Source organism: Haplochromis burtoni, unplaced genomic scaffold, assembly GCF_018398535.1.
Source record: "Haplochromis burtoni strain Fernald_Lab_line unplaced genomic scaffold, NCSU_Asbu1 Contig_50, whole genome shotgun sequence".
NCBI classification, from domain to species: domain Eukaryota; kingdom Metazoa; phylum Chordata; class Actinopteri; order Cichliformes; family Cichlidae; genus Haplochromis; species Haplochromis burtoni.
Genome location: NW_024582411.1, coordinates 660,297 through 684,050, shown reverse-complemented (window position 1 = coordinate 684,050; position 23,754 = coordinate 660,297). Strand labels below are relative to the sequence as shown.

The 23,754-nt window shown below is 40.7% G+C and overlaps 2 protein-coding genes across 5 annotated transcripts in view; one reads left to right on the top strand and one right to left on the bottom strand.

Moving 5' to 3' along the window:
• The first annotated feature begins 391 nt into the window (after window positions 1–391).
• On the top strand, window positions 392–3,432 carry marveld3 (MARVEL domain containing 3). Of its 2 annotated transcripts, none has more exons than XM_005929561.3 (4): window positions 392–715; window positions 1,119–1,306; window positions 1,451–1,548; window positions 1,862–3,432. In XM_005929561.3, the coding sequence occupies exons 2-4, from the start codon at window positions 1,119–1,121 to the stop codon at window positions 2,470–2,472; spliced, it is 897 nt and encodes a 298-aa protein (XP_005929623.1). In that variant the 5' UTR covers window positions 392–715; the 3' UTR covers window positions 2,473–3,432. The 2 variants fall into 2 exon arrangements, with proteins under 2 accessions (XP_005929623.1, XP_005929620.1); XM_005929558.3 differs by having other exon boundaries at window positions 395–715; window positions 1,115–1,306.
• phlpp2 (PH domain and leucine rich repeat protein phosphatase 2) overlaps window positions 3,422–23,754 on the bottom strand; it is a 39,895-nt gene continuing 19,562 nt past the window's right edge. For 2 of the 3 annotated variants that reach the window (XM_005929564.3, XM_042220534.1), the window contains exons 6-19: window positions 23,233–23,387; window positions 20,807–20,953; window positions 20,161–20,391; window positions 16,783–16,985; window positions 16,564–16,624; window positions 15,811–15,906; window positions 15,118–15,273; window positions 12,549–12,749; window positions 12,140–12,302; window positions 11,928–12,058; window positions 11,711–11,824; window positions 10,813–11,007; window positions 10,471–10,702; window positions 3,422–10,321 (exon numbers count right to left, since the gene is read on the bottom strand). In XM_005929564.3, the coding sequence (XP_005929626.1) occupies window positions 9,032–10,321; window positions 10,471–10,702; window positions 10,813–11,007; window positions 11,711–11,824; window positions 11,928–12,058; window positions 12,140–12,302; window positions 12,549–12,749; window positions 15,118–15,273; window positions 15,811–15,906; window positions 16,564–16,624; window positions 16,783–16,985; window positions 20,161–20,391; window positions 20,807–20,953; window positions 23,233–23,387 (3,375 nt within the window). In that variant the 3' untranslated portion in view covers window positions 3,422–9,031. The remainder of the gene's footprint in view (window positions 10,322–10,470; window positions 10,703–10,812; window positions 11,008–11,710; window positions 11,825–11,927; window positions 12,059–12,139; window positions 12,303–12,548; window positions 12,750–15,117; window positions 15,274–15,810; window positions 15,907–16,563; window positions 16,625–16,782; window positions 16,986–20,160; window positions 20,392–20,806; window positions 20,954–23,232; window positions 23,388–23,754) is intronic. The other variant, XM_014335918.2, reaches the window with a different exon arrangement.

Below are 23,754 nucleotides of genomic sequence, written 5' to 3'. Positions count from 1 at the left end.
AAAGGAGTTTTTCTTTCCTACCATCGCAAAGTGCTTGTTCGTATTAGGTTGTTCAATTGTTGGGGTTTATTTCTAGAATACTGTAAGGTCTTTACGTTACAGTACAAACTGCTTTGAAACAACTATCATATTGAATTGGTGCTAAATAAATAAACCTAAATTCCATTTAACAGCACTAAATATTCAGCTTTTAATTACATGAAAATTCTCCAATTGTCTCGTGGTCATGTCTTAAAGAAATGCACGGAAGAATATGTTGCCTATAATTACAGATTGCAGAGCAAGTTAAGAACTCGAGGCATTTATTCTGAAATCTGTGAATGCCTCGGCGGAAATGCTAAAAATAATGTTATGAACTTACAAGTATGAACGCATGCGCGGTGTGTGTTCTCACTTCAGGTTGGACGTGAATCGCATTTTTTTTTCTTTTTCTTTTTGAAAGTTAAATAAAAATAAACGTTTTATTTTAAGCACATTTTTGTTGTTTTTTATGAACCTTGGTGATTTAAGCTGCATAAATACAGTCAAAACAGTGAAATAAACAGCAGCAACTACATGCAATCAACCCCATGTGCCTTTTAAATGAGTAATGCCTTCGACAGTGCAGGACAATACAGGTGAGGGAAGAAGGTAATCTCAAACAGGAAGCCGTGACAGGTGAATGATCTTCTGGCCATAACAGAAAACAAGACCGTACAAAGAACAGTATCTGAAGGTATGAAACACGGGCATTATATATTTGTATCATTCACAAACGCGCAACTAATTAAGCTAACGTGAATTTGCAACAGGGACGAACTTTACAACAGGGAGGACGTTGCGAATGAGCAACTTGGAAGAACGCTCTGTTTTCTCAAGTTGAGATAAGATATCATGAAACGGATAAAAATCATAATTCACAGACGTTTACAGTGCCTCAAGTTATCACCAGCTTTTGATAAGCTGCTTCATTAATGAAGAAACTTCTACCTCATCGAGACATTTTTTTAAGTTATCCCCCATGCTGCTTTATTGCTTGCAGTGCGTCGTGGATAAAAGCCAACTACCCACTTTGTTTATGACAGGCTGTAAAATAAACAAGATACAGGTCTATAATTTTATTATGTTGGCACAGGAAGATGCCAGAGAGGGGAAGACGCGATCAGAGTGGTGACGGCAAAAGCGGGGATAAGCGCTACACGCACAATCGAGACTACTCTGGGTATGACGCCGAGGAGAGGGGCACTGCAGGTGACAGGAGGGCCGGAGAAAACAGACAGAGGGATATGACAACTGCCTCTCACAGACATGAAGGAACCTCAAGACGGTAAATGTAGTTCTAAACATGGTCTGCATTCACTAAACCTTCATACAGCCCGAAGATCATATTTAACTCTGCAGTGTTTTGACCTAAAATTACATAAACCTGTAGCAAAATAAATTATTTAAAAACATTTTACTTTCCTTACAGGCCCAGAGAGACTTCAGGGGATCTCTCTGAGATGGAGTATTACGAACCACAACCGAAGCCAGCGCTTTACAATTTCAGATACATATTAACCAGCAGAGGCAAGTATATTTGGTTTTAATTTCTTCTGTGAAACATTACATGCAAGCTACAATTTTTTTTGAAATATCCCTAAAATGCATTCAGGGATGTAAATTATATGATAACGAGAGGATAGTGCAAAAATTTGAAAATATAGCACAATAGTAAATTATTTTTAAATGCTGCATTGGAACAGTTAGTATTTATTTATTTATTCTGTTGTTTAATGTAATGTGAAAATAAGTTTCTTTAAACAATTATTTTAAGGCAAAAGTCAAAATCCCCAATTTAAAAATATATTTTTCTTAAAAAGCCATAAATCTTTGTCTCCAGGTATCTGCCAGCTTGCAGAGGTGTTTGTGAACCTGCTTATCATAATCTGTGCCGGGGTGCCTTACAGCAACAATGGGGGTTACCGTGACCTGGCCAGCCTCGGTGGATTATACACTTATTACTACGGTGGTGCCAGTGCCTTCACTGGAGTCGATGCAAAGAGAGTGCAGGAGCTAGACCGGCTCTTCCATGAGCTTAAGCGGCCTCCGTACATCTTCACCATGGCGGCTGGTGGAATTTTAATGATCTACGCTTTTGCCATGCTGGGCCTGGGGATTTTCAGAGTCCCTTTCCGGTGTCCTCCTGTGCTGCTGGTTGAGGCTGTGCTGAGTTTCCTGATCGGTCTGGGGTACATCCCAGGAATTGCCATCTATTTTATCAAGCTGAAGGAAACCTATGACAACCCCATCTGTAAGGAGAGGGAGCAGATGTACAAGAGCAAAGGGCACCAAGGGTTTGATTGCAAGTATAATGGTACAGACATTGCAGAGGGACTGTTTGGGGTCTTGGGGGTGGTTGTTTTCATCTTTGGTGCAGTGTTAGCTATCAGAGCTTTCAGGTCAGTGCGGGAGCTGAAAAAGCAAAGAACAAACCAGGATGATAATTTTTAAGCTGCCTTTCCTTTTTTATTCACAAGTGAACAAAAGTAGGAGTGAGAAAAAAATCACTTTGACAGGATTTTTTTTCTTGTCACTCTCATTAGGTGTTACTTGTATACAAGCTGTTTTATACATTTTTATGCCTTGATAGTGTTTTATACACACCTAATCTTTTTTTTCTTTATACCTGTTTACCACATCTTTCATATTTTCTATGATGTTGTAGTTATATTAAACTACCAAAATAGTATAATATTACATGGTCATCTGTCATTGCATTTATCTGTGAAAGAGATGGCTGAAACAGGCTGAACTGACTTCCTGAAAACAAATGTCTTTGACATTTTAAAAGGAAATGGAGTTGAGTGTCACATGGTTTCTTGTTATAGTTTTAAAGCTTTTCTGATGGCTTTGTTTTTTTCCCCCCTTTTCTTTTAACTTAATGTGTTGATTTAAAACACACACACACATAAGTCTGAGAAAGACACACACTCTGTTCTTCTTATAGCACTCACAAGAGATATAGTTATTTTTAATTAAAATTTATTCTCAGAATTTGTCAACCACTTTACCTGAGCTTAGGATAACTCATAACTCTGAGCTTCACCAACAGATGGGATCTACTGTGATTAGGAATTTACAAAGTTAAAACATTACATATAATTCCACAGCAGCGGTCACTGTTTCTTCTCATTTATTTTCTTGATCTGAGTATTGAACAGGACAACACATCAGCGATAACCGCATAACCTGCCCTTTTGGGCATGGATTAAGGGGTGAGATTACATATAAAAAATGCAAGGATGCTAATAATTCTAAGAATGTAAGAAATTTTAAAGTGATTTTGTTTTTTATTGGGTTGAAATAAACACCCTGAACTGGATACGTGGAAGACGATGGATGGATGGGTTGATATAACCATTAATAATGATAAGTAAAGTTGACACTGGACAAAAACAAAAAAATTCACAGTAAAAAGTTTTATTGCTACTTGGCTTAAAGTTAAAAACAAAACAAAAACCAGCCTGTCTGCTGAAAACTAATGATAGCAGCATTTAAAATAAAATAACCACCTTCCACTCTCAGTGTTCAAGAATATACAATTCTTTCTGACAAACCACAAAAGTGCCCATTGTTAGTTCTTTTCCTAAATAATTAATCTTCTTAATGATTCTTAAAAAAAAACTAAATTTGTAGCAGTAATCTGCATGCTCGAATAAAAACCTAAAAATATCGGATATGCTCCCTTTTGTACAAATAAATCACATTTTGTATGTATTCTATGTTTTTTTCCCTGTAGCCTTATATTTAGAGCATGCTTTCAACAATAAATACAGTTATAGTACCATCAATAGTACCATAATGGGTGACAGATTTCTTTATAAGCCCAATGACTTTAAATTCTGTAGCAAAAAAGGGAAATATTAATTTGCATGAAAAAAAAAGTACAAAAATAAACATCACTTTCTTGGCATTCAGGAAAAGAAATATTCAAGCATTTCTTGAAAACAATATGCATAAAGGAATAGTGAGATTAAACAATGGCTACTTTGGTCACATTTTAAACAAATGGAGCATCTCTGATCGGTTTCATTCACCATATTCACACAGAATTACAGTCGATCCATTGTTTCACACAGACATGCATACACTTACAGCACGTGTGCGCTAAAGCTTTTATCTACACACAAACACAGACATTTTGCAACACAGATGCACAGGGAGCTTGTTATGATGTGCAAAGAGAAATTATACCGAATAGTTAACAAAAGAAGAAGGTTAAAATAAAAACACTGAAATTGCAGCCTAACAAATGCACTTACCCTCTACTTTGTGTACAAATGCATTTAACTGCATGAGTATTGAGCTCGCGAGCCCCTTCCACTAAAGAATTAAAGGGAATATTTTAAGCCAATGCAATGTACCCCTCCATCTTCCCTCTGTGCATACAATCTGCTTATGTACATGCACACTGATTACCGATGGATCATTATCCAAATGTACTTCTATTTTGTGAGTATATTATACCGGACAGAGGGTGAATACATGGTATCAACCAAAAGACAGACTGAACGCATGAATGTACAACAACGGTACAAATGTTATAAAGCAAAAGGAGCCAGTTAGTTTAAAGAGCACTAAATATAGCAATGCAGTACAGTCCCAGCCTGACATGGCAGCTGGGGGCAAACTCATAAAACCACACTGCCAAAGTGCCAAAGGGACATAAAAAAAAAAGCAACACAATGCAAATTACAAACACAACCTCCACAAACATTATACACACACACCAGCCAATATTCATTATCAGACATATTGAAACATGAGTCGTATAGTTAAAGGTGATGGGAAATTGACGCTCTGATATACAGGTATATATGTACACTTTGCATATTTTACAAGGGATTTTACCACTGTGGGATATGAAACCTTATAGAAAGTTCAGTTTCTCCTCTCCAGACTTCATTAACATTTCAGATATGTATCAATAACATTCACAATCATAGGCTAGCTTAGCTCTCCACGTGGCATTTACACCTGCAGTGCCCGTCAGTGTTCCACTGCCAGTAATCCAGATGTGTGGCACTATGTGTGGGCTCCAATTGTGGAGGTCTAGGCACAGACAGAACCACAGAGTCCAATGTGTTTGGCATGTCAGACCCAGCAAGGACTGATCAATAAAGTGACAGGAATAAAATGATTATCTTTATCACAAAACTGGATTTGCTATTTGTAATTTTAGATATTTTAAAAAAAGCATTTGGGAGTTAAAATTAGTTCTTGAATTCTGAAAAAGCAGAATACGGACAGTACCGATGCATCTAAATATGATCTCAGACTCCTACATGTGGATAATAACTGTATGTCCTGATTTTCATTAACTTATATTTACACATAGTAAAAGCAATGCAGGAAGATAGTGTTAGTTTATGTAGTTTTGTGGTGTTAATTTAAAATATTTAAATATAAGTTAAGATACTAACAAAACTCTAAGTGGTGACAAACAAAAAGACTTTGAATGAAAAAAATATCTTTGTGATGTTAATAAGACTTAAAAATATTGTAAATTAAGTATATTGTCAGTGTCGTCATAGACAAAAGATGATGCACTTGGCTGAGGGAAGCCACAATAATCTCAGAACACTATGCTAAAAAAATTATATAATAAAATTAAATATACATAACTCTGGATATTATATTATATTCTATGTACAAGGTGCTTTTGACAGTGTATATTCTTTTCAGGAGATAAAACAAGGAGGAATTCATACCCACACAGCATTTAAGGCATCATCACTGACTTCTCACTCGTTCACATGGAGCCAAAGACCTCATTCACAGACAGAACATCAACGGAAAGAAACAAAAAGCTCCTCGCTTCAAAATACTGAGTAGTGTTACATTAAGGCTAAAAGAGAACACTGAAAGGTCTGAATGTACAACGGCTGTGTAGTTCCTTCCAACATGTAGTGGACACCAGAAAAAATAAAAATCTATTGTAGTAATCACTGACAAGAGCAATTACCCAACTTTGGCCTTCTCTTAGCCACAGCAGCTCTGCAGAGTTGCTTCCTCTTTTGGCACAATGCGGGGAGGTTCAGGACTGGACAATGTGAGGTTTCCAAGGCTGCAGAACATATAACTGACAGTTTAAACAATAATGTATTTTTTCTGTCATATAGGACAATAGAGTTGACTATATATTTAAAAAACATGAATAATGTGCACTGCTGAAGCATTGAGTTAGACCCCCTTTTGCATTCAGAACTGCCTTAATTCTTCATAGCATAGACTCAGCAAGGTGCTTGAAACATTCCTCAGAGATCTTGCTCCACGTTAGCATGATAGCATCATACAGTAGCTGCAGATTTGTCAAGCGCACATGATGTGAACCTCCTGTTCACCACATCCCAAAGCTGCTCCATTAGATTGAGATCTGGTGACTGTGGAGGCCATTTGAGTAAAGTAACTCATTGACATGTTCAAGAAACCAGTTTGAAGGAATTGACGTTATCTTTCTGAAAGCAGCCATCAGAAGATTTGTACAATGTGCTCATAAAGGGTTGGACATGGTCAGCAACAAGACTCAGGTAGACTGTGGTGTTTAAACAAATCTCCATGGGTATTAACTATGAAGAAATAATACCTCCCACACCCTTACACCACCAGCAGTAGACTTAACTGTTTATGCGAGGTAGGATGAACCCATCCTTTCATGCCATTTACATCAAATTCTGACACTCCCACTTGAATGTTGCCACAGAAATCAAGACTCATCAAACAAGGCAACGTTTTCCCTTCTTTTGTTGTGCATGTTTGGGGAGCTAACACAACTTGTTCTTAGCTCACAGTAATGTCACCCAAGGTGGATCTTCTTAAAGGTTCAATGTGTCATGCAGTCAGAGGTGCTCTTCTGCATATGTTGGTTGTAATCTGTGGTTATTTGGGGTACTGCTGTTTACCTATAAGCTCAAAGAAGTCTGCCCATTCTCGCCTAACCTCTGATATCAACAGAGAACTGCCACTCACTGGATTTTTTCTCTTTTTCAGACCATTCTCTATAAACTTTAAAGGTGGCTGTCTGGGAAAATCTCAAATCAGCAGTTTCTGGAATATTCGTACCATCCCGTCTGGCACCAACAGCAACACTGCATTTAAAGTCACTGAAATGACCTTTCTTCCCCGATTCTGATGCTCGCTTTAAACTTAAGCAGGTCGTCTTGATGAGGTCTACACATCTAAATGCTTTGAGTTGCTGCCATGTGATTGGCTAGTTAGATATTTTTGTTAATGAACAGCTGAATAGGTGTACCTAACAAAGTGTCCAGTGGTTGTACTTATTCTTAATGGAAGGGACTGAAATAGTGCGTTCTTATTTGGGCACCTTTTACTGCTGCGACACTCATAATATTTGTACATTAACTGTAGCTAAAGTAGCCATATGATTACGAAGGCGTGTGGACATAAATGTGCCCAAGTAAAAAGCTACATCAAGCTCTTCCTTTTGTGATATGTCATCAATACACAGGCAGCAAATCTCAATGTTTTTATGTTTTTAGTAAAACATACAGGTGCTGTAACTTGTTCCTTCACCAAGTCAATTTATTCTACCGAGAAAGCTAATTAAATGATATGCCAATGCTTTTAATGTAGTTTTTCAGATAACACAGTGATAAGGCAGTCCTTCCTGCATTTTGTTTTTGTCAGTTGCACACATATCTATGATGTATAATAGATGACTGAAAAAAATGTAAGAGAATAGGGTTTCAGTTCTGTTAAGGGTCTAAACACCACACGCCAAACCTCACCTGGATGTATGTGTAGTGCATTATAGAGGTAAGATTTAAAACATTTTGCAAATTAAAAACGTCAATAATGAAATCTGCCTCAAGGGACAGGATGGACTGATGGTGTCAAATTTTAAAAAGCAGAAGCAGCCTCCAAAATTCAGATATACTAAAATGTAAGTACCAGAGGGGATATTTTCACACATGCAGTACAAATCCTGATTTTATATCTCTTGGCCTTACAATATGTAATACTTCAGTTTTGTGTCTTAGCTCATTTGTCCAGTCCACTATCCAGTGACCATAAAACTGACTAAATTCAAATGAATCTTTTATCTTCCTATGAATGTTTTAAGGAGCTCATTCTATAATGCACTGTCACAGAATATACTGCAGTAACAGTTGTTAACCTCTACTAATTGCCTCTTGCTTTACAACTAAATGACTTTGATATTGCATTGCTCTACATAGAAAAAATATTCAGTCTTAATGTCAGCAGTGTAAGCACATCACATCGGCCACCCGCTAAATGTGAGTTTGTACTTTACTATGTAGGAGTGACAGACAATTCTTTATATATGGTGTGGAAATGCTAACGATAAAAAACAGACACAATGAAAATGCAGTTGTGTTGTTTTCAGATCTGTGTGTATTATAAGCATTTAGACTCTCTGATTTCCTTCGTAAGCCACAGGTGGAGGAGGAGGAGGAGGAGGAGAGCCAAAGCTGTGCCAGTCCCGGTCTCTTAGAGACACTATCCATCCTGCAAATTCAACTATCAAACTCACGTCTCTGAAACAGAGCCAGGATGTAGGGAGCTCTAGGCTGTGTCTTCTGTAGTAGGCACTTTTTCATGTTTCCGTCATAGTACTTCCCTCCAGGATCTGAGAGACAACGGAGCTCCTGGAGAAAAGATCTGACATGATCTCTTGCACACCCTCCAGATTGCTTTGCTTTCCAAGTAAAGGGAAATGCTGCTGACGAGTTCAAACACTCGAGGTATCCAATTTCAGGTCAGGCTTGTTCTTTGTCTAATACAGCCAGCTTTCTGTTTCACAATGTTCTGTTACAAACTGAAATCTTTTTTTTTTTTTTGCCTTTGTTCTCTCAGATACTCAGACCGTACACTTTTTTTGACCTCACGTTAAAAGGCATTATTTAGTGACCATTAAGATGCCATAGGTTCTCACAAAGTATCTGAATGGCAACTTTCACTGGACTTTCCCTCGTGTATGAGAAAACTCTTCTATCCCAGAATGGCACAATCACAGAAATCCTCCCCCTTAGAGGGCGGTATCATAAACCTCCTGTTGTAGGATAGGAGTCGGGCCTGGACCTGGAACCAGGCTGGATGGAAATGCTGGGGGGTGTGGATGATCCCACACCGGATCTTTTAAGGAGGAGGGTGTGGTTGGTGCAGAGGGGCCTGAGACTAGAGGGCTCTGGCCTCGTAGCTGCTCCCTGACTTCCTGCTCCAGACTAGGAGGCACAATCAGCTGGTCCTCTGGGTCCTGCTGTGCTGGAGCTGTGAAATAGCCAGACTTTTTCTTGGGAGCCTCTAGGGCAACCTCAATTAGGTTGTGACTGTCTTCAGGGGCTACCACAGAACCATTGGACAACTTCTTCCCAAACAGGCTGGATGTGGAGGGAGATTTCTTAAGGTCAGCAATCTCTCTCCCACATACAGCAAGCAAGCAGCCGTTTGTAGCAGAAACCACCACGCTGTTCTGTCTGCGCATTTTACCACCGGGATGGTCAAAGCCTCGTTTTTCAAAGTCCAAGTCTTTGGAGCTCTCATGGGGCCCCGACCGCAGCTGAAAAGCACAACAGTGAATGTCTACTTCCACTTCTAATTTGCTGCCATTGGAGATGACACCCTCGAGTGGAGCTTCATCATCACTGTCCAAGCCATTGTCCGACTGGTTACTTGAGAATGTGGTGCTGGACGGCTGCTGCTGGAATAGACCTGGGTGGGGTCCGGTCCCACCTGAGCCTGGCACCATGATGCCGCACAGTGTGGTAGCGGGGTGTAGGCTACAGCGTCTCTCTGGGCGGGTCACAGTGCCAGAGGACGGGTGTTCATCTGAAGCGGTGGACCCCGCTTCGCTGCCGATCTCTGAAGCTGATGTCTCACTGCTGAACTCAGTGACAATGCCACTGCTGGAGGAGAGGTTGGTGGCTGGGTCGCTAGGGCCCGGGATCACAGGCGCAGGAACAGGAGCAGGAGCAGGGCCCCGTGGCTCGGTGGTGGTGACCGGCGGCTCACATGTGCAGCTGTCCTCACCAATGTGCAGGGACACCACGACAGCGCCGATGTTGTCCTTGCAACCGTAACTTTGGGCAAGTGAACACAACTTCTTAGCAGCAGCACGGGGATCCCGGACAGCCTGCACGGTGCAAACAGCCTCCTGGTAGGAAACTCGCTCAAACAGGGCTCGATTCCCCAGGATCAAGAACTCATCCTGGGAACAAAGCGGCTCAGTGTGCACCCAGGGCTTTGGAAGCACCCATGGAGACAGATAAGAGCAGCCCAACAGGCGAGAGCAGCATGTCACTCCACTCACTTTGTTATCCTACAAAACAGAAGAGCCATTAGAACTGCAGCAGAGCGTATAGCCTCATAATGTTTACACAGTGGAATATGACAGAGCATATTAACACTAGATTAGAGGCTATGTGCAATTGCTCCCATTTAACAGCTGAAAACCAACATAGGCATTACCTCTGTAATAATGGCTTTACTGACTTTAACCCGCTCCATTTCCTCAGTGCAGTTCTCCAAACTGTAAACCTTAGAGAGAGGTACAGGTTGTCCATTTCGGCACAGCACGGCTTGGCAGGTACCCACATTGGCCACAGTAAGGCTAAAGGATGCTCCTAGATCTGAAGTCTCATGGTGGATGTAACACAGCAGGCCAGATGCACCCAGCTTCTGACCGGCCATACCAAGTTTCCTGCGCCCCCACCAATCGCCAAACGACAAAAACAAACTCTTACAGTCAGTGAATGCAAGTAAAAGCCAGGTATTGATAATGAAAAACAGTTACACAGAACAACATGTTACCTGTGTGAGGTGAGGAAAGTGTTGCACATATACACACTGTCAACACTAGAGTGCTGCAGCTCCTCGCACAGCACGTCTCCCATAGTGCACTGCAACAGGCGAGGCACTTCCTCGTTGCGGTCTCCGTCAAAGATACCATAGCATGCTTCCACGCTGTCTCTGAAGTGGTCTACAGCCAGCACAGACACACACAACCTGTCCCCAACAAAAGATGCACAATAATAGATTTAGCACATCCATCCACAAAACTTCGCCACGCTGTGTAAAATGTACAGCGCTCAGCATATTTATCAGAACACCACTGATAAATCTATGGCAATGAATGCACAGTGTTTGTAATTATCAACATTATTTATTGTTTCTGTAAAAGTTAATCCGTCACTATGTGTTTCTTAAATATGACAGGCGGTCTAAGAAATTATCAAGTACTGAGAATAAAAACAAAGTGTAAAATATTTAAACTGTGCATTTAAATGAGAAGACATTATGTTTAATGTAGAGACTGAGAAATTAACCAGCGGCCTTCAGTTGCCACTGCATTAGAAAATTGCACTGCGTGGGCTTATGGCAGTGGAGTGAAAACAAGGAATCGATGAAAACTGCATCCACACAAAAACAATGTGAAACTCTACAGTGGAACGAAACAGATGTGCATACATTAAGATCAAGAAACTGTGCTGTTGCTTGGCTGGGCCCAAACTCTTAAGATGGGCTGAGGCAACAGTGTTATAGTTTCACTGTATGAAAGGTAAATAAATTATAAGCCAAAACTATATGAATTATTGTTAAAAATAAATGATTCCAGCAACAGGTAATGATAAAATTGATATTAAAAAAAAGACCACCCTATAACACAGTTATAGAAGAAAAACACAAAACAGAGAAGATCTGTACACACTTGTTCCTTTGCCCGCTCATTTCAGAGTAGCCATGCTTCCAAGGAGTGGAGGCGCTCAGAGAGTCTCCTGCTGTTGTGGTAGATTTCTGGTCTAATTTCAGGGTGGTGATGTGGCTAAAAATAAAAGAGAAAAAAAGAAATACACTAGAGTGCACTGTACACCTTTATTGTGTGCCCCTATGTGACAAGAAGTTCAGTATTGGGTGCTGCGCCTCACCTGAAGAGATTCAGGGTTTTGTGTTCCAGCATCAGGCTGCTGTTGCCTGTCAGGTCCAGCTCTTGTAAAGTGGCAGGCAGGGAATCGGGCAGCTGGATCTCAGTGAGCTCATTGCAGCTTAGATCGACAAGCTAAAGAGATGCAAAACCAGGTGAGCCGAAACACGCTTAAGGTTGATCATGTGACACAAAGAAAACGGCAACGGGCCTGACCTTGATCTCAGGGAGGTTGAGGATCTCTGGAAAGACGCTGATGTGGTTCGAGTGTGCTATGAGGGTGTGCAGTCTCTTACAGCTGGACACAGTGGAGGGTATTGTTTTTAGATTGTTGCCGCTTAAATTTAGCTCCTCCAGCAGTTCCAGCTTACTTAGCTTACTAAAGACACAAACATGAAACAATAACAGCTGGGCTGAAACGGGAAAAACTTACATTGAATTTATAATGCAAGTAATGCTTCAGTAATTATTCTTAATAATAACTTCTTTAACTGCACAGTAACCCTAAAGAAGCACCACACATTTTGTTGATCCTCATAAAGTATTTTGTGGGTGCTTAAAAGGGTTCAATTTGCACCTTGGTTTAAACTAATAGTTAAGACACACAGAAGGCAGGAGAACTCACCTGGCAGGGAATGAGAGTAGCTGGTTGTAGGCAATGTGGAGGATCCGCAGGTTCTGGTGTCCGATCAGCAGAGCGCCACAATTCTCGCTCAGGTTGTTCTCCGTCAGGTAGAGCTCCTGGAGTGTGCTGAGGCTCTCCTCTGATTGGCTGCTCGGCGGAATGCTTTCCAAGGCATTGGCTGACACGTTTAAGTATTTCAGGCTGTAAGAGAAGACAAACAGAAAAACAATTAACACAACAGCTCAAGTAATCAGCAGTGCATCTGAGGAACGCACCCACCCATTCAAATCCCGTTTACCGCAGCTGATGTTCAAGCTAAAAGGTTTTGAAGACTGTTGATGGCTGATAAACGGTATCAGTAACACCGCATGATTCTCATATTGAATATACTTGACAGAGTATATTTCAGTGAAAGTGAAGCGAGCTCAGTCTGCTGGTGTTTGGGAGGCCGGGTGCAAATTGAATTTAATTACGACACATTTTCACCCTGTTTGCGATGAAACATGTTTAACTGCAAATTAAATAATATTCCAGGTGGCCTCAGCTTCTGCAGCGAAATGAAGACGACTGAGGCGTCTGAAATCTGCATTTAAAGAATTATAGAGATTTTAGGAGCTTCCATATTTTCTAACATAAAAAGCCTTCTTCTAATTTATTCTTGCGGGTGGAGCATTGATTTGCATTTCATTGACCCTGCGCATTAAAGTGGGCCAGTAATATGAGCTCCAGTGGTTGTTATGTAATTGGTGTCAAGTCATTTTCTGTGTTTATCATGTACTGTAAAGTAATAAAACTTGTCCCTCTGACCCAGTGAGGAGTGAATCTCATCACGCTGTTGTTATAAACCAGCCTCAGACATTACTGGCGTGCACTGACAGCTCTCCAGCTCATACACACCACGAGAAAGTTTACAGCTTATTTGGAGGTCTGGCTTTTTTTATGTTTAACATAGTTAAATAAAAAATTAAATGGAGTTGTGTTCAGTTAGTTACTGAGAAACCTAATTAAAATATATACACTGTTTAAAATGCTTTTAATTACAAATGAGTAACATCCATGAGGTTAAGGTTGTCTCCATAGGAGAAAATCGTCTTGGATCTGGAGACTACTGCATCAAAACCCTTTACCTTTTTAATGAGCAAGTGCTCAGAGTACAACAAATGGGATGGATGAGCTAAAATGTGACTCTTTTTGACCTGGTTGCGTATTTCTGGATATTCTGGGTCACTAAGTAGCTGGAGAAAAAACCCATAAAAGGTACGATGGCTTACAAGGAGTTGTTCTATACATTTGGGCCACCTCTGTTACTTTGTTATCGTTTTTGCTTAGCTCTCTGATTTGAATTTGCACTACCTCTCTTCGATTTTCAGAGCTGCTTTCATTCTGAACTTTTACAAAAATAAAATACTGGAGGCTGCCAGTGCTACCTGTCAGCCTCCTAGTAGATTATTATGCTATAAATTAGAAAATCCTTGGTAATTTCAGAAAGTTTACCTGAATTTGTGTGACATTTTAAGCAGACACACCTATGGCATGGATTTCAAAATTCTAAGTCGCCTCGTTCTCGAGTTATCGCATGGACAAACTTGGGTGTCCGCACCGCCTGCATGGGAGGGTGATGACAATACCCCATCGGTCATTTATGGCTAAGGGATAAAAACATAACTTTATACGCTAAAGTTTGTTTACCAGCAATCAAAATTCTATCATTCTACCAAACCTGAAGAAACACCTACAGCCTACAGAATAATTTCTTTATTGCCCAGTTCATAACATTTAATAAAGCGATAAAGAAAGATTAGGCCATCTTCTCCTTTATTTCCCAAGGGACGGCCACAGCAGTTGGATCGTCAGTTTGACCGGTCACAGATTTTACACTGGATGCCCTTCAAAACACACCCCTCCCATTAATCCAGGCTTGGGACCAGTACCAGGAGTCCAGTAGTTTGTGATCCCCTGAGGCTCTGGTCCCATAACAGGGATCTTTTTTGTGTAAGACAAATACGTTAGCCACTACACCATGGTATCAAAAATTAAGTAAGTAATAAGTAAGTAGCTAAGTGATAAAAAAAGATCATTAAATTTAATAAGTTACATTACAGTACATTTTTTGAATAAACGGTTACATTACATTGCATTTTTCAGATGGGTAGCTAGTATTCTGTAACCTATTTTATTTGGAATAAAAATAACCCTCCTAACATCGCTCTCAGGAAACACATAATGCACAAAGTAGTCACTCCCATTACATCTCGGCAATAGAGACAGTAAAGTGCATTAGACCATTTGAACTGCTAATGGGTGTTAAAAGATTTACCACACAGGAAACAGGAGAGAAAATGAATCTCCAGTTATGGCGTGGACCACAATCTCTTCCTATAATCTCCACTTCATTCCCAAAACAATGAGCTGTAGTACAATGACTGTCCACTGCAACACAACAGGGAAGTCACTGCCAATAAAAGTTTCGAAGCAGACGAGCCAGCTGATAAAGGACACAAATGATAACACGAAAAAGTCAAAAAGGCCACTGAAAAAAGAAGGAGAGAGCACAGCGATTCAGACTTACTTTAAGGCCTTCAGAAACAGACTCTCTGGAAGCTCAGCTAGCATGTTGTGCTGGAGGTCCAGGGCTTCCAGAGGGACATGGTCAAGGAGTTCAGGCACTCTTTGCAAGCGATTGTATCCCGTCAGCAGCTTCCTCAAACTCAAGCTGTTAAGCAGTCTGCTGGAGGCCAGAAGACACATCACAGAGCAAGATCAGGAAAAGAAAAAGCACTTATGAAACTTTGCGGGTGGTGGGTAGCCCTCACCAATCTATCAGTGACCTACTGACCTACAGTTTACCTGCCCATACAAACTAGCACAATAGCTTTTCCCCCAGATACCAGCAACAAAGTTATGAGTGCGTACAAAAGACAGGGGAGCAGCATCCAGTTTTCAAAAGTCTTTTCTGATTCATTCACTGTTGTCTGATACAAATACTAGAGCCTGGCAGTGAATGAGGGTACTCTGAGCCAGGCACTATAAGATGGCCACGTTTTAATGTTGCAGCCAAAACACACAGACACAAGAAAACCTCACACCACATTTTCACTACTGTAAAAAATGGTCTTTATCTGCACCAGCTGGCATTCATGCGAGTAGTTAGAAAGAATGTGTAAAATCATATCTCATTATTAAGGATTTTAGGCAGCTGTTTATTAAACGACAGGCGGAATAAATTCAATTTGTGCAAAAATGTTTAAAAAAGGTTCATAACCTGGAAGGAAGCTCCGACAGGAGGTTACGCGTAATGTCCAGCATCTCAATTTTTCTGCAGTCACACACCCAGTCTGGAAGATACTCCAAGAGGTTCCTGTCTCAACACACACACACACAGAAACACACACACGAACTGAGCAGTTGGTCAGGCCAAACCGATATTCTCCAGGGCCATTTAGCCCTGCAAATGATCTGTACTTTAACAAAAACAATTAGCGCGTGCAGTTGGGGATAGATGTTTGGTAGAAAGAAATTGTGCAGATGTTTCTCACACTGGCAAAAACACAAGACAGCTTATTTAACCACTGGCCTATTTCAAAGTTTGAAAGGTTCGTGACCTTAAAAGAGATTTCTCAGATTTGCGCATCTTTTACTCATTTATCTGTCCAGCTATTATTTAATCCCTACAGGCAAAGTGACTCTAGCAGCTGAAAGGATGAGAATATACTGCAAAGGGGCTTCAGCTGCCTTTGCCGACATGATAAAAAATAAACCAAAGCGATGATTACAATTCCTCCAAGTCCCATAAATTTTCCATAAATATTGTAACTCCAACTCCTTTAACAGTTATATAAGTACACAGAATATCTGTTTGGAGGTTGTTGGGTGATAATGATCTATTTCAGTATTCATGTTGATTTACAACCACATAAACACTGAGCAGAACTAGATTAATGAGCACAAAGACAAAGATACTATTTTTAGACATCAGCGTCTCTGTAGCCACTTCTTATTCCCAGCCAGAACTCACTGTGATAGGTCCATGTGCGTCAGCTGGTTAGGGACTGGATAGATGTTGACTGTTGTAAGGCCTGTAGGCAGATAAAGGCAGCAATCATCAACCAAACATCTGGACCATTCCTACGTGCACTTACATGATGCATGTAACAGTGGAGGGAAGGGCAGGAACATACAGACAAATAGCCAGTGATGCATTAATAGCAGCTACTTGACGCTCTATTTGACTCACGGTTGCTGCTGGCATGAAGCATGCGCAGTGTGAAACCGCTGAGTGTGAGTGTCCCCAGCTGGTTGCGTTGGCAGTGCAGAGTCTCCAGGTTGCACACAGAGCCGAGGTCTAGCGATTCTAAGCAGTTGTCCCGCAAGTCCAGCTGGGTCACCTGGCTCACTACCTCTAGATTCTCACTTTTCACCCACCGCAATCCATTCAGCCTATATTTAACAGAGAGAACAGAGCACAGAAAAAAGGATTTTGTATGCAAGCGGCATGATTTTTAGGGCTGTCCCAAATCAGTATCTCTTTTAAAAAAATCATATCACAACATTTGATGCCGGTAATACTGTACGTTTAAAAACACCTTCCTCACATAGTGAAACGAAAAGGAAATACATCCTGATTTCAGGAGTGCACGGTACATCACTGTACTCAGATACATGCTCTTTAGTAGCTCATCCATCTTTCATGAGAGCTGCCAGCATAAATTCACCACAGCTGCACCTTGGTCCTTATAAATATAGCCTGCACACCACAACTTAACTCACAAGGTTGAGAAATTATCTTGCTGTGGTTGGAGGAATGGTTGCCGGCTTAATCTTCGCACCACAAGAAAAATTAGCATGTTTTCTTATCCCAGTTTACCAGCCATGGAGGTCCCCTTGAGCAAGACACCCCACTTGTACGGTGCAGAGTTCTTTCTCCCTGTGCTGCCTTGTATAATCATCCCTCTGTTTTCATATAGTTGTGTTTTTCTCTTTGCCCTTTGTCAGTCAGCCTTATATCTTTCCATATTCTTTTTATTTATTTTTTATTCCTCTGGACTTTGTGTTTTCTTGTTTTTGATTTTGGTCAATAAAGGCTCATTTTGTTTTCTGCCTCGTCAGGCTCTGCATCTTGCAGTCAGGTCCTCTCTTTGCCATCCCTCCATATGACATATTGTTTATTTGTGAACTGCTTAGAGGCTGGCATATACAGAGTGGAACAATGTCAGGATAATCAATTCAGGACACTGTCAGAAGTTTCCCTTACTCAGTCAAAGGAGCTTGCAAAGAAAACTTGCAAAGACTACGATGACCTGGATGACTGAGAACCTTCACAGACATATTTTCCCTTACTCACATACTACAGTATATCACACAGCAGGAGATAGTTTACTTCAAATGCATCCTGCTGGAAATGAACTGCACTTCCAGGATAGAGCACGCAGGAGGTAGACACATGACACCCACTCACTTGCTTAAATTTATTGGACAATTTCCTGTGCTAGCCTCGCGCAGGCTCAGTCAGCCATGTGATAGGGAGCTGGCAGGTTAAAGGCCACTTAATGTCAGATCTAACTATGCTGATGATTTGCGTTCTCACATTCACAGTACAGGTACAGTGTCATAAAAAGTATCCCCCCCCCTTCCTTATTGCTTAGTTTTTTAATATTTGCCACACCTACATGTTTCAGATCATCAAACAAATTGTAATATCAGATAAACATAACGCAAGTAAATACAAAGTGCAGTTTTTGAATTAAGATTTCAGATATTAAGGGGGAAAAAACTATCCAAACCTACCTCACCCTCTGTGAAAACTAACAAGCACTGAATCATGAATTAAGTGTGATTAACATGATTTTTTCAAAAGATTTTTCTTCAATAGAGTGATTTCTTGATTTCAGACTTCCTGTCTGAGAAGTAGTAGCCTAAAACACCTTAAAAAGCAACATATCATACCATGATGTAAAAATACAGCTTAGATACAAGTCAGTGACATTTATCAGTCTGGAATGTGCTTTAAAGCCATTTTTAAGGGTTTGGGATTCCAGTGAACCACAGTAAGAGCGATTATCCACAAATAGAGAAAACTTGAAAGAGAGATAAACCTTTTCAGGAGTGGCCGGCCTACCAAAATTTGCATATCGACGACCCATCCAGGTGGTCCCGAAAGAGCCATCTACAGAACTGCAGGTGGCACTTGCCTCGGTTAAGGTCAGAGTCCACGCTTAAACAATAAGAAAGGGACTGGGCAAAACTGCCACCTAAAAACTACACAAAGATTCGGTCTTTGGTCTCACATTTGTCAAAAAACATCTTGATGATCCCCAAGACGTTGGGAAAATATTCTGTGGACTAACGAGAGAAAAGTGGAACTTTTTGGAAGGTTTGAGTCCCGTTACATTTGGCATAAAACTTCTCACAGTGTAACCAGATGGGTTACTCTCCCTGCTCCAACACTCTCTGTCTCTCTCCCTCTCTCTCCCTGCCGATCCAGGTTGCTCCTTTGCCTTTTCTCTGAGCGTGATGTCAGGCACCAGGGAATTTTTTGCGATAACCCAGGCAGCTTTGATCATGTTCTGCAACAGTCACAGGTACTCTAATCTGTGTGTTTGTCCTCCTCTATCCTATCTACCCTACTAGATTAACCACCATGCCACAACAGCATTTTATAAAAAAGAACATCATACCAACAGTGAAACATGGTGGTGGTTGCAACTCTAACTCTGAATGACTCAAAAAAAGAAAGAAAATCAAGGATTGGTGGAGTGGTCTAGTCAAAGTCTGTTTGAGATCATTTAAATGTGATTGAGATGCTTTTACAGGACCATAAAAAGGCCGGCTGTGATCAAAAAGCCTTCAGCGTGGCTGAATTAAAACAATTCTGCAAAGAAGAGTGGACCAAAATTCCTGTACAGCGATATGAAAGATTAATTGCCACCTTCTGCAAATGCTTGGCTGCAGTTCTTGCTGCCAAGAGTGGCACAACCAGTTATTAGGTTTAGGGGGCAATTAGTGTTTGACATAAGGTCGAGTAGGTTTGTTTGGCTTGTTTCCCCTAATAACGAAAATCTTAATTTAAAAACTACATTTTGCATTTACTCGGGTTACATTTGTGTATTAATGAAATATGACACGTATGCAAAACAACTAAGAAATCAGGGAGGGAGCAAATATTTTCTTCAGGGCACTGCACGTCTAAAAACGTTTAGTGCTGCAGTGCAGTGAAAAGTGCAATTCTGGACAGCTCCCTGGTGTTAAATTGGACACTGCATTTATTCAGAGGAAATGTGCCATCTATGAACATTTGTTAAAGAAATAGGTAAGGCTTAGGTGAATGCAGCCCTAGCTGAAGTTCAGGACATTTAATGGAGAAAGAGACAAAAGAGGAACTTGTAGCTAATTGGCAGCACAGAATTATTCTCCACCTGCCACCTCTCTTCGTAGGCACTGAAAGAATGACAGTCATTGGTAGGATCCTTTTAAATATTATATCCTGATCCAGCATTATTCTATTCAATAACATATGGCTGAGCAGAAGACCAAGCAGAGAAGGATAAGACAGAGTGAGATGAGTCAAAGGGAAGCGCAGACGCTGAGAGCTGTTTGTTCCTCACTGGCCTCTTACCGGAGGTCAATGTTTTTCAGGTGGCTCATTCTGACCAGAGTGCACAAATCCAGACTCTCCACTCTGTTCCCAGCCATAGCCAGCTTGTCAACTACACTCAATCTCTCCAGCACAGCAGGGACGTGAGAGAAGCTGTTAAAGGAAAGCCCCAGGCTGTTGAGCTGAAACAGGCCACCCATCTCATCAGGCAGGGAGCTGAGGTGGTTTCCATCCAAAGACAGCGTCTGCAGGCTAAGAGAAGAAAGGGACAAAACAGACCTTTGCTTTCTTTTACTTTAGAGAAAAATATCTGCTCACAACAATTTGTATTTGTATCCATTATCTACTGCACAGCGTCCTAGGAAATGCTGCATGATTTAGCTTTCTTTTATCAGAGTGCATAACAAAATGTTCTGTCCTTTTCAACTCCCTTATTCCCTCATTATGTGTATAGTGGATTAAAAGTACAAACCACAATGGCGACTGGCAAAAAATAATTACTGCATCCTTTTCGAAAAATATAATTTAATGCGCCTTTTATTTATTTTGCAACTCTGGCATCTAACTGACATTTCTAACATCTTTTGTCTGTGCTGCTATCAACTGATATCTCAACAAAGTGTACCTATGCAATGTACGCACTGTGTGCAATTGACGTGTGCCAAACCTTTGAAGGTTGCCTATCTGTAGAGGGATGGCGTGGAGACTGTTACAGGAGAGGTTGAGTTCAGTTAGGGTGAGGATCTCGCACACACACTCGGGGAACACACCCAGACGGTTATGAGATAAGTTCAGGCTCTTCAGCTGAGAAAACCTGACAAAAGAAAAAACTGAATGTGAAGTCTACAGGCTCACTTTGTTTACGATTTACATTATCTGCATTTGCAAAAAAAAAAAAAAAAAGTATATCAGGAATGAACACCATCAAGGCCATAAAACTGTGTTTGAATTCACCACTGTCATGTATCACAGACATACTGCTCTCAAAAAAGTTTAAACTGGTCGATATAAAAAAGAACACAGATGGGCTTTATGTCTGGAACAAAACAGCGATCAAATCATGCAAGTTAAAGTACGAGAGGTAAATGTTTATTTGTGGTTCTGCTTTTGTCATTGTTGTTGCCTTCAGTGGATGACTGGTTCAGCACACTGTGGTGAAAGAGCAGTAAAAATAGTTTAAATCCATGTTGTCCACCCTCCAGCAGAGGCTGAACAGCACTTCTCAATAGTCTGGTGAACATTGTTGGACGTGTGCTGCACGGTAAGAGTTCTGTAATGTTTTGTAATGCTGCTTCAGGCTTCACCATGTTATGCCTGTTTCAGGCAACAAAGAACAGTATTCATAACTGATAGGAGTGATTTAAATACACACACACACATATATGTATTTAAATCACTCCTATCAGTTCCCTTTTATTAACAGTTGATCTCTCAGTTTAGAGTGACCAGGCCTGCTTTGCATACAACACATAAATGTGATTTTCATTTCTCTCTTCATGTGCATTTGTTGATTAAAACATATAATCACACCCTGTGGTCACAACTAGAAATTCTATCTTGATTACTAATTTTCACCTCCCATTTTGCACCCCAGATGCTGGGAGTGTTGTCATGAGTCACAACACTATTCACATGTAATATTCTTCTCCTTCTTCTTTCGGCTGCCGCCTTTAAGGCTTGCTACAGCAGATCGTCTAGCGCTATCTCACCTTATCCCTAGCGTCCTCTCCTATCGCACCAACCCTCTGAATGTCCTTCTTCACTACATTCATGAACTTCCTCTGTGCTCTTCTGCTTTTCCTCCTGCCTGGCAGCTCCATCTTCAGTTTCCTTTGTCCAGTGTATCCACTATCCATCCTCTGCACATGTCCAAACAATCTCAGGATTGACTCTTTAACTCTATCTTCAAACTTTTCAACCTAAGCTTTCCCTCTGATTAATTCGTTTCCAATCTCTGCCATCTTCAACTCCACCTCCATCTGTGCAACGGTTTCTAAACTGTATATCACAGCAGGTGTCACTACGGCGTTGTACATCATCCTTTTCACTCTTGCTACTATCCTTCTGTCACTAATCACATCTGACGCTCGTCTCCACCCACTCCACCCTGCCTGCAGTTACTTCTTTTCCTCTCTTCTATACTGTCCATAGCTTTGGATCTTTGACCCCATCTCTCTCACACATGTATTCTGTCTTGTGTCTATTGACTTTCATTCCTCTTCTCTTCAGAGCTTAACTCCACCTCTCCGGGCTCTCTTCCACCTGCTCTCTGCAGTTACGTCTGCGAACATCATAGTCCACAGAGACTCCTGCCTGACCTCATCTGTCAGCCTGTTCACCACAATTGCTCACCAACTTTATTCTAAAGACAACATCAAGAAGAGCAGTGAAAGAGAAACCAGTCTTCTTAGTAAGCTGCAGAAAATAATCTTTTTATAACAGCATGCATTCAGTACACTAACACCCATTCAACCAGGCATTCAACAGAAACTAAAGCGGGTTGAGTCACAATTTATAGCAATGTGCTAATGACCTCAGCTTGTTTAAACAGGCTCAGCTCCAAGGAGCAAGGACATACACCTAAATTCATGCCCTATGTAATGAAAGCCACACATACGGAGCCACAGATATGACATAAATGAGTGAGGATCATTAAATGTGTGATAACAAAGAGATGTGCAACATATGCTCACAGTAACACTGAAATAGCAGACTAACTGGAAAATAACTAGAGTGAAAAACATAGTAATCAATGAATTATTATTAAAATTTTAAAGAGACTATCTAATAAAGCACATAATTAGTGAACAAACAACAAAATATTTTGTGATATTATTAAATAACTAATTTCCATCCTAAAAAGTAACGAAGTGACGGCGACTGTCAAGTTTAAAAGGTTTTACTGATAAAAGCTTTCCAAAGCCCCGGCCATCAAAATAACAAGCACTGGGGATTCAATGCAGTGGCCAAGGCATAGTTCAGCGAGACAGATACTTAGCACCATACGGATATGATAGCGTGCTCTCCAGCCACAGGACGATGTAATACCATCTCTTTCTTGCAAAGATGCTTCATTTGATTTCATGTGGTTACCTGGGAAGGTTGAGCAGGCCTCCAGGTCCCTGCAGGCTCATGAAGTTGTGTCGCAAGTTGAGATGGGTAATGTCCTGACTGTAAAACAGATATTCAGGCACTGCTTCCAGACTGTAGCAGGACAAGTCCACTAGGCTTACCGTCTGAGACACCACCTAAACACGCATGCAGACACAAGCAGACTGAGTTAACACAGAGTTACAATTCATGTACCTAAAGCATCACTCTTACATGCAAACTTGGCTATGTCGAATATTTTTACATTAAAATAAGCATGACATGGTGCAACCACAGCTACAACTGTCAGGCAACATTTCTAAAAATGAGAGCTCACATCTGATGATTCATTTTAGAACAACATATTAGCTACGTGTTTGTCGTCTATTTAAAAGTCACGGGTCAAGTAGTGAGTTGTGCTCAGCTTTATGATATATGACAAAAACTGAGTTCCACTGACTTCCGTATCGGCACTACCGAGCTGTCTCATCAAGAATTAACTCAGATAGTTTCCCACATTCCAGT